Source organism: Triticum aestivum, chromosome 1B (genome assembly GCF_018294505.1).
Source record: "Triticum aestivum cultivar Chinese Spring chromosome 1B, IWGSC CS RefSeq v2.1, whole genome shotgun sequence".
NCBI classification, from domain to species: Eukaryota; Viridiplantae; Streptophyta; class Magnoliopsida; order Poales; family Poaceae; genus Triticum; species Triticum aestivum.
In genome coordinates this window covers 540,408,887-540,422,978 of record NC_057795.1, presented here as the reverse complement: position 1 = coordinate 540,422,978, position 14,092 = coordinate 540,408,887, and the positions used below count along the sequence as shown (strand labels likewise).

Genomic DNA, 14,092 nt, shown 5'->3' with positions numbered 1-14,092 from the left:
CTGGCATCCGTGCCGCTGGACGTGGCAATCGCGGGGGTGCGGTTGGCGCGACGGAGTTATCCCGGCGGTTGCGCGCGCCGATCGATCGCCGTCGCGTGCGGGCTAAGGCACGCCGTTGGGACGCACGCACGCACGTTGCGATTGCGCATGTGGTTGGTTCGCGCGCGGATCAGCAGTTTGGCCCACGGGCACGCGTCGACGTGTCGCGTCCAGGCGCCGGGCAAACGGCCGACGTCTGCGTCCCCGGCGCGCCGAAAAGGGGACGGGCGCCCATGCCGACGACGGCGGCGGAAAGGGGGACACGGGAGGAAATTGATCCAGCAAAACTTTTTACTCATGGTCTGTCAGATTGCCAGTACAGTTTTCTGCGCCGTCGAATATTTACATGTGCAGCTGAGCACTTCGATCAAACGTTGATCCACTAGCAAGCAGCGCCTGGCAGGCAAAGGCAAGCATGGCAATCGATGCCGGAAAATGGTGCCACAAGAGCTTGGGCATGCAGAAGTATGCAGCCTTGCAGTGCTGTGCCGGCTGGCAATGCCATGTCTCGTTGCCCGATGAACTCACACGATGACCACGGCGATCATTTCGCTGCCCGTGGGCTGCTGGCTTCGGCCGCCGCTGCCGCCCTTGGCGGGCGCGCCCTCGATCACCGGCTGCCGGCAGGTGGGGCAGGAGCCGTGGGACACCAGCCAGGCGTCGACGCAGCGGACGTGGAACCCGTGCGCGCACCGCGGCAGCACGCGCACCTTCTCGCCGTCCACGAACTCGCCGAGGCAGATGGCGCACACGTCGTCGATGACCTCCCCGGACCCGTACACCTCCACGGGGAGGCTCCTGAGCACGCGCCTTTTGATGCCGTTGCCTCCGCGGCTGGCACCCCGGGCCGTCGCCCCGCCCTCGCCGGTGGCGGCTGCCGTGGCACCGCGGCCCACGTACCGGAGCGCGCACCGCGCCAGCGAGTTGAGCCCGATGGCGAAGAGCAGCGCGAAGAAGAGCGCGGCGAGGATGATCACCACGTTGGTGTCGAAGGGCGAGTCTGGCGCTGCTGGCGGCGCCGCGCCTCCGTCGTGTCCGTGGGCGTGGTCGTGGAGAGCAGACAACCCCGCGGCGGCGATGCTCGACGTCGGCGCCTCCGAGTCAGGACGTCCCATGGTTAAAGAAGTTGATCAGAGAGAGGGAGATCGATGATGATGCCCGCCCAGCTCGATCGATCAGAGATGAGTTCGCCCGGCCGCCGTTTCAAGGTATTGGAACTGGATTGATGCCTGAGGTAGCTGCTATCCGTGTCTGTCTGTCACACTCTGCTCTGGTCGTGGGGTATATATAAGAGGGCGCGGCCCGGTGCGCACCACTCCACCATCGTTCTTGGGGGCTTGCGCGGGGTGTGTACTTTGAAAAAGGGCGCTCCCCGGCCAAGTTGCACCCTGCAGCTGAGCTGATGCAGGGATAGGGACACGCACACACGCCTTTTGGTCGCTTTGGAGTTGGAGGCAAAGCGGGGCTAGCCAAGGAAGGATCTCCTTCGCGTGGGCTTTCCTTGCGTGCATAGAGCGAACGAACGAACCTGGGGTTGGGGGTATCTCTGGACAGCGAACGCGCCGTGCGCCGGCGAACAAACGCTGTACTGCGGTTTTAATGAGGCAAAGAGGGCGTCGCAACCGCCCGTTCGTCGCTTTGAACGCTTTTTTATGGTGATTTATATTGGCACCACGATAGCAAATTTAGTTTGCAAGTACGATAATTGTATGGTAAAAAAATGAATCGGGGTGAATTTGCCATGCTCGCCAACTAAACTTGCCATCCTCGACAAACATAATTTAACATAAGAAACATTCGATTTGCCATGCATACAAATCTGATGTTAGTTAGATAGTTAGGTTTTACTCCCTCCGTTCCAAAATAGATGACCCAACTTTATACTAACTTTTGTACAAAGTTGGGTCATCTATTTTGAAACGAAGAGAGTAGTTTTAAATAATGGGCTTTGAACCGGTAACTGCAGCTCGGTCGGCTATCGCTTCACCAGAGAGCCTAGGGAGCGCACACAATAAAACAACGTAATAATAATATACATCACTACTGAACTCCTTGCTAGACCTAAAAGAAGGAAGTAACTTTGCGAGGGAACTAAAGTGGTTGCCGTACCCTAGCCGCCGCCTTCTCTTGCCGTCGTCAAGGCACGTCATGGGGCAAGGCCTGCATGGTGCCAGCGGGGAGGCTCGGTTCAAGGGCGGCTTATTGGGGGATGTTTTGGAGGTCTTGGAGGGTTGTTGTGGATGAAGAAGGAGATGGAGGCTCGAGTGGAGGTCTTCGCCACGCGATTCTCGGCAGAAGCTGTGGTGCAGCCGGTGGCGGCTAGACGAATCTAGAGCACTGAGCTTCTATGGTGGTCCGGCCTTGCTAGGCCACCGGAGAAGATGTTGTCAGCGCATGGCCTGGGCTTGGCGTACACCAGCGTGGATAATTTGTCTCGGATTTTCTTTAGGGAATTTTCATGTTTAGTTTGGGACATTGTGGCGGCAACACTTTCCCAGTTTAGAAATAATCTCTTCCCCGCACTATCTCTATTCCACATGTGTGCTTATCACCGACGGAGTGCGTGTTGTTTTGTGTCTCCGATGAGTCTTCTAGGATCTGGCCACTTTAGCTTTCAGGTGCATCCGCCTAGATTTAGCCGACTTTCGTGGTCTTAAGAGTTTCTATAGACCTTATCGGTGTTCTCTTCTCCAGAACCGCGAGCTTCGCTGATCGTAGTCGCCGACGTTTCCACGTTTGCATCAACAACTTCCCAACCGCTGCTTTTACAATCTTATGGGTTTTAGTTTTTTTGTTCCCTCAAGGTAGAGGCCTAGAGGCGACACGGTACAGAAAAAGAAGATTTCAACACCCTCAAAGGTTTCGTTATACTCCCCCTTTTCAAAATATAGTGCGTCCTCGGTTTCCGTGCTTCAACATTGACCATAAATTTAACCAACGAGACCGACTGCGCCGGGAGCAAAAATTATATAATTGAAAACTTCTTTTGAATACGAATTTACTGGTATAATTTTCGCTCCCACCGCAGTCGGTCTCGTCAGTTAGATTTATGGTCAAAGTTGAACCTCGAAAAACGCGGTCTCGCTATATTTTGAAACATAGGGAGTAATTTTATTTTTACTAGTGGTTAGGGCGTCACCTTGTGGCACCGCTTGAGAGGAAGCTATGTGCATGTTTTCATTTAAAAAAAACATAGAGTCCCCGCGTCCGTCTAAAAAAACAATCCCCAAAAGAAAATCCTCACTTTTATCTAAAAAAGAAGTAAAAAAATACCACCGCAACCTACCAGCGAATGCCACGTTGCATAACCCTCCATTTAAAAAATATCAGAGATCCTCACCTCCATCTAAAAAATACATTTAAAAAATAATCCACACCTTCATAAAAAATTCTAAAAGATTTCTCACCGCGGCCAACCAGCTTGCGCCACATGGCATAGCTGGTTGGCTGCCCTTCATGCGTAGCTTAATGGGTTTAATGTAGGAGTGTGTTTGTAATTAGGGTCACTTGAATCTTAGTATATGGCCTTGTCCCATTCGAAAAAAACAATGCATCACTACTTTTTTTTGCGAGGGTAAAGGGAGTTTATTGAAGAGTTATAGAGTTACAGTCGAGAGGCCACAAGTCCTCTATACAAGGTGGAACCGAGCCAAGCCAAACAGCCGTGACACGCTCGGTGCGGCTATACTTAGCCAACCGATCGACAACTCTATTTTGAAGTCTAGTAATCTTTTGAGGAAAAAACTCCCTAGTACCTAGAAGTGCTTTGATCTCCATGACGATATGTCCATACACCGAACGAAGAAGTGCATCATTTGTCAAGCTAGACAAAGCTTCAGACGAGTCCGTCTAGAACCACCACCGGTAAGTCAGAATGTTGTAGTGCTAGGGCCAAACCTTGCATGATCGCATGTAGTTCTGCTTCCAGCGGGTCATTGCAGTAGAAGATGAAGCGGTAGGCTGCCATTAGGACATATCCTTTGTCATTCCTAAGCACCATACCGACAGCTGCAGAACCATCCTCCTTCAGGAACGAGCCATCAACTGACATAACCACCCTGCCTAGCGGCGGTGCCGGCCAGGGAGTCGTTATGACCCTGCCCCCTTGGTCTGGCAACGACATCTCCCCGGTTGACATTTTTCCTTTAACAATCTCCTCCATAGTGTAGCATGCGGCAAGCTTTATGGACTTGTAGTAACTGTCGAGGAATTCGATAGTGGCTGGAACATGAGGGACCTCCTTTCCGTGGGTCAAGTCATTACGGAGCTGCCAAATCTGCCAAATAAACATAAGCAGCATGTCTTGGACGTCGGTCTTACACTTCGCCAGCAATGAAGTTAACCATTCTTTCCCATCATGGATCAGGAGAGCATCCTCTGGGAGTGGCCAGCGGCGACGCATGTCTATCCAGAGCGTTCGTGCATGTGAACAAGTTATCAAGGCATGGAATGAGTCCTCCTCCTCCACCCCGCATATCTGACAGGTTGAGCGCGTCGTCAGATGTCTGTGTGCCTTGCAACTCTGTGTTGCCATAGTCCCTGTCGCACATCGCCATGCATTGATCTTCATTTTCTGAGGAACCCCGGACTTCCAGATGTAGTTCCATCCCGAACGGTTCCCTTCTTGGGCAGTACTCGAAGCACCATTAGCCGTAATAACATTATGATCATATGTGGCCAGCTTGTATGCACTTCTCACTGTGAACCCCCCACTCTTTTCCGGATACCAGGCCAAAAAGTCCTCATGTTGGCGAGGCGAAGTTCTGATTTTCAGGATGTGATCAACATCCATCTACCAAAAGAACTCCCTCAGCCGAGCATGATTCCATGCACCATTATCATCCAAAAAGTCAGAGACCCTGTTGAAGCGACAGTTTGCCTTCGGAGTGATTGGACGGAAGGAGCAAGGCCGAGGCAGCCAAGGGTCGCGCCAAGTTCGAATCTTCTAGCCATTACCAACTCGCCAAATGATGCCTTTCTTGACCAACTCAAGGCCATGCAGGATTCCCTTCCATACCTCATATCCGGAGCCCGGGAACACCGTATCCAAAAGCTGACCAGAAGGATAGTATTTTGCCTTTAGCAACCGCGCACATAGGCTATCCGGCCTATCCAGGAGCCTCCAGGCCTGCTTAGCGAGTAGCGCCTGGTTAAAAGCCCTCATCTCCCTAAACCCCATGCCACCCATGGTTTTAGGCAAGCGCAATTTATCCCAGCTCATCCATGCCATCTTCTTCTTTCCGTTCTCTACCCCCCACCAATACTGGCGTATCATTCTTGTTAGATCATCACAGACCGAAGCCGGGAGTTTGAAAACACTCATTGCATATGCTGGTATGGCCTGTGCCACTGATTTAATAAGTATCTCCTTGTTTCCCGATGACATGTACTGCTCACTCCAATCCACAAGAACTTTCCGCAAACGCTCTTGGAGAGTCTCAAATTTTCCTTTATGCATCCTCCCCTCCGGAACCGGCAAGCCCAAGTACTTGGGCTCGAACGCTTCTAGGGTGATATCCAGCATGTTTTTACCTCTTGAATCACGTCCGGTTGACACTGGCTTGAGAAAAGAATGGAACACTTCGATGGGTTTATGAGTTGTCCAGTCGCCATCGCAAATGTGTTCAACACCCCTTTCACTAACAATGCCTGCTGATTTGTAGCATGGAAAAATAGGAGTGAATCATCTGCAAATAAAAGGTGTGTAATATCCGGAGCACCTCTACTTATCTTGACTCCACTTAGACCATCCTCCCTTGCAGCCTTTTCCACCAACGCAGAGAGAGCATCAGCCACAAATAAGAAGAGGAAGGGAGACAGTGGATCACCTTGACGGAGACCCCTCGACGGAGAGAAGGACTCCAGCAGTTTCCCATTAAATTTTACCGAGTATTTCACCGATGAAACACATGCCATAACCCGAGCAATCCAGGAAGGCAAGAAGCCCCATTTGGCCAAGGCCTTTTCCAAGAACACCCAATCCACCCTGTCATAGGCCTTGGAGAGATCAAGTTTGTAAGCACAAAGACCATTTGTATTGTTTCTTACCGACTGGATGTGGTGAATACATTCAAACGCAATTATAGAGTTATCAGAGATCAACTTCCCCGGGATGAAGGCGCTCTGATTTTCAGAGATGAGGTCATTGAGAATAGGCCGCAATCTGTTGACCATGCATTTTGAGATGATCTTGTATATAACATTGCACAAGCTTATTGGCCTAAAGTCTTTCAGGTCCTTGGGATGAGGAACCTTAGGAATTAGCACAATAGCCGTATCATTAACAGCATCCGGCATAACCCCAGATGCAAAGAACTCGCGAACCGCAGCAACAATTTCAGTTTTGAGTAGAGCCCAATTCCGTTGGAAAAACCTAGCAGGTAGTCCATCACATCCCGGTGCTTTGAGAGGCCCGATCTGAAATAAAGAATTAGAGATCTCCTCATCTGAATAAGGCCTGCATAACGTAACATTCATCTCCTCTGTAACTTTTGGATCAATACAGTCCAACACCTCATCCGGGGATAGGTTGGAATTTTTGTGAAAATCTCCTTCATATAGGAGTGAGCCATTCTCACCATATCCGATGGAACACTACACCACGTTCCATCCTGCTTCCGTAGGCGTTGTATAAGGTTCCTACGGGCCCACCAAACCGCTCTCCGATGCAAATATTTGGTGTTGCGGTCACCTTCCTTCAGCCAGGTGATCCGAGACCGTTGGAGCCATATCATCTCCTCCCTGTATAGAAGCTCATCGAGCTGGTTCATTTTATCCCGGACTACAGTACGGTCCGCTCCAGCCAGCTGCAGGTCTGCTAGTTGCGCGCGGAGCCTCTCAATATCCTTCAATACATTGCCAAACTGCCTCTTACTCCATTCTTTCATATCCTTCAAAACCTCCTGTAGGGACCCGACCACTGACCCCATGCCGCCTGTAGTTTTGTGTTTATTCCATGCATCAGCAATCACTTTAGGCAGGCCAGTATCACGTTCCCACATGATTTCATAACGCAAGGAGGTGGGTCGGCGCTGCTGGTCCTGCAAACCCTCCAAGTGTATCAACAGGGGGCAATGATCCGAACATGAGGTGGCCAAATGAACCACCTTTGCCAACGGAAACGTATCCCGCCAAGCTTCATCAGCACAAGCACGGTCCAACCGGACCTGAACATTACGGTCTGAGTCCTGTCCATTGTTATACATAAACGGAGTCCCCGAGAAACCTAGATCATCGAGCTCACACATCTCCAAGCAATCTCTGAAGGACACCATCTGAGCCTCCGAGCGTTCTGTCCTTGACAAATGCTCATGTCGCCACAAAGCTTCATTGAAGTCGCCACCCACCATCCACGGCTCGCGCGAGTGAGCTCGAAGCCGGCAGAGGTGCTCCCACATACGATAACGATTTTCCACCCTAGGCTCTCCATAGACAAAGGTGCACCGCCAAGATGTGCCCGATCCACCATCGACCACACTGACATCAATAAAATGATTGCAGGAATCCTTCACCGTGACGGAGAGGGACTCATCCCAGAAAAGTGCTAAGCCCCCACTCCTTCCGTCACTATTCACACCATGAAATCCTTTCAGACCGAGTCTCCATCGTAACTTCTCTATTTTCATAGTAGCTTGCCTAGTCTCGCACAGGAAGACAAGCTTGGGGTTATTGGCTTTTGAGAGGGCCAAAACCTCGCTAACTGTCCGGCGGTTCCCCCCTGGCAGTTCCAAACTAGGGCATTCATTGCGCCCAGCGGTCTTCCTCGAGGGAAGCCGCCGATCTCTGAGTGGTCGCAAGATCCTTGGATAGCTTAGCACGTTTACTGCTAGAAGAGCTGCTTGTTGGCGAAGCATTCTCTCCTAAATATTGACCACTGCCATCCGTAATGGCCAGCACCTCATTCTTGCTTTTTGGTTTGTTTAGAGTTTCATCTCCAGCACTATCCATATTCAATCTCTTCCTTGCATCCCTATCAACTTCCATGACTGTACCTTTGTTCTTCATCGGGCTTGTTGATGTGTCCAGCATCTCGGATCCATGGCCTTGAGGCCAGGGTCCAAAGGGGCACTAGGGCTGTCATTCTTCCTCAGCGGGCGAGATTTATCTGCCCTGCTGGAGGTTTGCTCAGGCCTCGGCCGGCTGGGGCCATCGGCGTACAGCCAGTCGCCAAACTTGAGACTTTGCTTATCATGAACCCCGGATCCGCACTCCTTGTGCTCATGTCCAATCCGACCACAGAAACTGCAAAAACGGGCCAACTTCTCATACCGCACCAAGTAAACCTGTCTCTCCTGCGCTCGAATAACGCTAACAAACTTTGTCAGAGGCTGCTTGATGTCATGGTTTACCCTAACCCTAATATAGTCACCGCGGGTATTGCCATTCAACCGCATCTCCAGGATTTCGCCAGCCCCTTTAAGGAGTCGCTCCACAATACCTTGTTTGCAGTAGGGATCAGGTAGTTTATTGACTTGTAGCCAGATGGGCATATGATCAAAAATCACATCATCCGTCTTGGTGAAACCATCGTACGAACACATCAAAACTGCCATGTTGCGGAAAAGCCTTGGTAGTAACCACTACTCCCTGCACTAAGACGACGACACTTATTTTGTATCGGAGAGAGTCAAATAATTTGATGCCAAGGCAGTGGGTAACCCCAAAGAGTAACGAAAGATCACGTCCCCAGCGTTAGTGCTGACCGTGGGGCGCCACCCCACTGCATAGTATAAATAGCACAAGTGTTCATATACGTTGTACGCGTTCCTACTGCTGTTAAAATGGAGCACACTGAAAACCGCAACTTTTTCCTCACATTAAAGATCAAGATGTCAAGATTAAAAAAATCTAAATGTCGAAGGTACTCCCCAGTATCTCACACATATGTCTGGATCAGACAGTGTAGACTCTGGCTACAAAAGATCATCCAAGGGGCTTATGTATTTTCTATTGTACCATAGCTCAGATAGGTGTGTGCATGTTCTTTGTGTGTATCACCCAATGTTGTTGTCGGGAACGTGAATGACCTCGAATTTTTCTTTTCACACTATCCGTGCCTAACAGTATTTTTCAATAGTGTTGTAGTTGTCTGCATCTGAAGATACAAAAGGCCGGGCGTTTCATCTTATTTTAAGAAGAATTAAAAAGCATTCGATGACAGAGGAAAAATTAATATCATGTTTAGGAATTTTGATTGAAATCCGCTTTATGGGTGCTTTAGTTAGAAATATTACCTTTCTTATTTTGGCGATCTACAACGCAGAAAAGATAAATTGGCTCTGGAATTGTTAAATTTTGATACAGGAAACCGCCTGCAAAGAAATACTACTCTAATCCACTACTAGTCACCTGTAAGGCTGTAACCAGGTTAGATTCTTGGTGATAACATAAACAAATTTCGATTGCACCGAAATCACTACTTCGAACTCGGAGAAAAATCAATTATCGTAGTGAAAGTTCACGACTGCGAACCGTAGTGGCACAAGTGTGCGTGCACATGGTACGCGTCCCTACCGTGTCGTCAACAACAGAGCAAAAGCACGCTCTTATCTACGGTAGAACGAGAAAGTGCGGGTGTACGTGTCGTGCGAGTCCTCACCGTATGCTAGAGCAAAAGTGTGCGCTTTGTTTCCGTGGCTACAGAAGGATCTGCCACGACATCCTACCTGGCATCGTGACTGGCATCCATCTGAATTTCCTTTTGAGTTTCTTGGTATGGTCGGCATCCATGTGGGGAGTTTATTATCGTACACTTCGTACCTCAGAGTGCTTAAGATGGGAAGTGGCTAGAGCGTGCACGGTGCGCGCGCTAAAGCAAGACAGTGATAGATAGTTAGTAGTGGTAGTGCCTGTTTATTTTATGTGCACTTTCTAGGTATCTTGCATCCAAGGTTTTGGAGGCAAGTGAGCACGGAGGTACCGGAGACTGATTGGCAGTGTCACTTCCAGCATTCGCTTTAGCCGAGAGATTAGGAAGATACTAGTAATTAGTTTTGTAAACAATTGAGAGCAGAGGGAATTTTTTAGGTTATCCGCTTCATAAATTTGGGCCAAGCTGTTAAGAACCAGAGCGAGGAGAAAAAAAGTGCACCAAAGCAAATAGTCTGTTGCCCTCGGAGTATTAAATAGTAGCAAGTTTGTATGGAAATACTCTGAATAGAAGTTGTTCGGGTATGCACACACTCGCTAATATCTTCCATGTCATAAAGGTGCACAAGCAAATATCTCCCCTTTGCAAATATCTTGCTCTAAACATTAAAAAAAACTGAGTCAGAACGGAGTTAGTATCTTCAAGCCTCAAATATCATCCCTTCAACAATTTTACGCACTTACTATTAGGAGCTTCAGAAGAAGAGTTGTTCACGGTAACCTTCTGTTAAAGTTGCACCAGCTAATGTCTTCCTTGCGCGAATATCTTCTTTCAAGCAAATACTAGTTCTTAACGATACTTAGGAGAGTTGTTTGACTTACCTTTTCAATAAATATCACCCTCAAAGCTATCACACCCATTGGCCACACATATACTAATGTATTTTAGCATTTGGTGCTGCAGGTGAACGGGGATGGTGGACATGGTTCTACCTCTATGTACTCTTTCGTTTTTATTTACTTCTCATATTAGCTTTGAATGAAGTCAAACTTTATAAAAAATGACCAAGTTTGTAGAAAACAACATGAACATTTACAATAATCAATTTATATGATGTGAAAATATATGCAATGATGAATCCAATGGGCAATGGTATTGATTTGGTGGTGTATATGTTAATACATTTTTTTACATACTTGTTGAAAGTATATAAAGTTTAACTTTAGACAAACCTAATATGCGGAGTAAGTAAAAAAATGAAGGGAGTACATAGCAGATTGGCTTGATATATTATTCTTATTGGACAATGTGATGTATATATAGTGTATCTTGTCATAAGTTCCATGTACTTTTTTTAACCGAGTAGTTCCCTGTCCTTTGGTAATCCTTGGCACATAATATGTTTTCTTCATCACAAGAAATCTTACAAAGGCATGGAAAATCCATGCATGACCATGGCAACCTGGGCTGCAGCCCGCTAGACGGTGGCAGGGTGGAAGGTGATAGTGGAATACTTTCAGTGCAGCAGTACAAAGGCTCCCAGTCGAGGTGGCTGTGGACTCCACACATGCGTTGAGAAGCCAGAAGAAAAGTGTAAGCAAATATCTGACTTTAGCATACTTGTTTTTAAATGATTCACGAGAGTTGTTTGAATTACCATTTTTTGTAAAGATGCACCTAACAAATATCGTCGTTCTAACATATCATTCCTAGTGGCTAGTGTCATGCATTTGGCGTCTTAAAATGAACTCAAGCGAAGGACATGTTTCTTTGGATTCTGCATCAGTGAATTTGTATGAGATAGTTTCTTATACATGTTCCATTTGCACCATTTTTAATATGCTGAATCTACCCGGATGATTCCCTTAATAGACAACTCTCGATTGCTGCTTCTCCAACAACATCACAACCAATACCTTTTGAAAGCATAGCAACCGACACATCTTCCATGATGAACTTGCCCCGCCAACCTGATGGCATTCCTAACCGAGAAGGAATTTAACCTCACAGTTATAGTGCCTCCAGCTATTGTACTTTTTTGTTCTTGATTTCTTGGTGCCTTGGTCACCCGTCATTCTCACCTTGTGGGTCCTTTTAAGTAGAAAAAAAATATGACATCATTTTAATGGTGATAACATGAACAAATCCGATTGCACGGAAATCACCTCTTTGAACTCGAGAAAAATAAACTATCATAGTGAAAATTCACGACTGCAAGCCATAATGGCACAAGTGTGCGAATACATCGTATGCGTCCCTACCATGTCGTCAACAATGGAGCAAAAGCGCGCTCTTATCTACGATACAATGAGAATGTGCTGGTGTACGTGGCGTGCGAGTCCTCACCGTGCTAGAGAAAAATAGAGCAAAAGTGTGTGCTTTGTTTTCGTGGCTATAGAAGGATCTGCCACGACATCCTACCTGGCATCATGACTGGCATCCATCTAAATTTCCCTTTGAGTTTCTAGGTATGGTCGGCATCCATGTGGATAGTTTATTATCGTACACTTCGTACCTCAGAGTGCTTAAGATGGGAAGTGGCTAGTGCGTGCACGGTGCACGCGCTAAAGCAAGACAGTGATAGATAGTTAGTAGCGGTAGTGCCCTATTTATTTTATGTGCACTTTCTATGTATCTTGCATCCAAGGTTTTGGAGGCAAGTGGGCATGGAGGTATCGGAGACTGATTGGCAGTGTCACTTCCAGCATTCGCTTTAGCCGAGAGATTAGGAAGATACTAGTAATTAGTTTTGTAAACAATTGAGAGCAGAGGGAATTTTTTAGGTTATCCGCTTCGCAAATTTGGACCAAGTTGTTAAGAATCAGAGCGAGGAGAAAAAAAGTGCACCAAAGCAAATAGTCTGTCGCCCTTGGAGTATTAAATACTAACAAGTTAGTATGGAAATACTCTGAGTAGAGGTTGTTCGGGTACGCACACACTCGCTAATATCTTCCATGTCATAAAGGTGCACAAGCAAATATCTCCCCTTTGCAAATATCTTGCTCTAAACATGTCGTTTAAAAAAAAACTGAGTCAGAACGGAGTTAGTATCTTCATGCCTCAGGAATCATCCCTTTAACACTCTAACACACTTGTTATTAGTCGCTTCAGAAGGAGACTTGTTCACGCTAACCTTCTGTTAAAGTTGCACCAGCTAATGTCTTGCCTGCGCAAATATCTTGTTTTGAGCAAATACTAGTTCTTAACGATACTTAGGAGAGTTGTTTGACTTACATTTTCAATAAATATCACCCTTCTAAGCTATCACACTCATTGGCAAACATATCCTAATGTATTTGAGCATTTGGTGCCACAGGTGAATGGGGATGGTGGACATGGTTCTACCTCTATGTACTCCCGCCATTTTTATTTACTCCTCATATTAGCTTTGAATGAAGTCAAACCTTATACAGTTTCATCAAGTCTGTAGAAAACAACATGAACATTTACAATAACCAATTTATATGATGTGAAAATATATGCAATGATGAATCCAATGGTATTGATTTGATGGTGTATATGTTAATATGCTTTTCAGCAAACTTGTTGAAAGTATATAAAGTTTGACTTTAGACAAACCTAATATGCGAAGTAAATAAAAATGGAAGGAGTACATAACAGATTGGCTTGATATATTATTCTTATTGGGCAATGTGATGTATAATTAGTGTATCTTGCCATAAGTTCCATGTACCTTTTTTTTGAACCGAGCAGTTCCCTGTACTTCAGTAATCATTGGCACATAAATATGTTTCTTCATCACAAGAAATCCTACACAGGCATGGAAAATGCATGCATGACCATGGCAGCCTCGGCTGCAGCCGAGGGTGGTAGGGTGGAAGGTGACAGTGGGATACTTATCAGTGCAGCAGTACAAAGGCCCCCAGTCAAGTTGACAGTGGCCTCCACACATGCATTGAGAAGCCATACTTATCTGACTTTAGCATACACTACAAAAAAAGACACATCCGTGACATTTTGGGCCGAACGAATTTTTTTCCTGTCATACATATGACACTTCTATGATGACAATTGTGACAAAACCCGGTATCATCATAGATGTGGTGGGCTCCCACTTCTATGACAAAAAATCATGACAGAAAATGGGCTTTTCGTCCTGGGCGGGCCGGAGACGCAGCTGCATGACATTCTTTGGGCCGTCCATGATGAAAAAAAAACGTGGTAGAAGCGAGGGGGAGGAAAATTTCGGGGAGTTGCCGGTTACGGTGGGAGGTCGGGGGCGGAGCGATGCGTGTTTCTCTCGTATGTACGCGCGTGTGTGCGAGGCGTTGGCTCTAACTGAAGCCGAGCGAGGCGTTGGACTCTAACTGAACCCAAGCGATTGCACTGCAGGCTACACGTTACTGAACCCGAGCGATCGATCGATAACTGTTAACTGAACCCGATGGAGCGATTCCTTCGCTACTGCTACTAACTGAAGCCGATCGATGTTGCCTCTGGGAT

The 14,092-nt window shown here is 47.2% G+C and overlaps 1 protein-coding gene across 1 annotated transcript; it reads right to left on the bottom strand.

Annotated features, from left to right (window-relative positions):
- Positions 1–312: 312 nt before the first annotated feature.
- LOC123094212 (RING-H2 finger protein ATL74-like) lies at positions 313–1,283 on the bottom strand. The gene has a single exon (XM_044516272.1). It carries the CDS (start codon positions 1,152–1,154, stop codon positions 564–566), a length of 591 nt encoding a protein of 196 aa, XP_044372207.1. The 5' UTR covers positions 1,155–1,283; the 3' UTR covers positions 313–563.
- Positions 1,284–14,092: the final 12,809 nt, after the last annotated feature.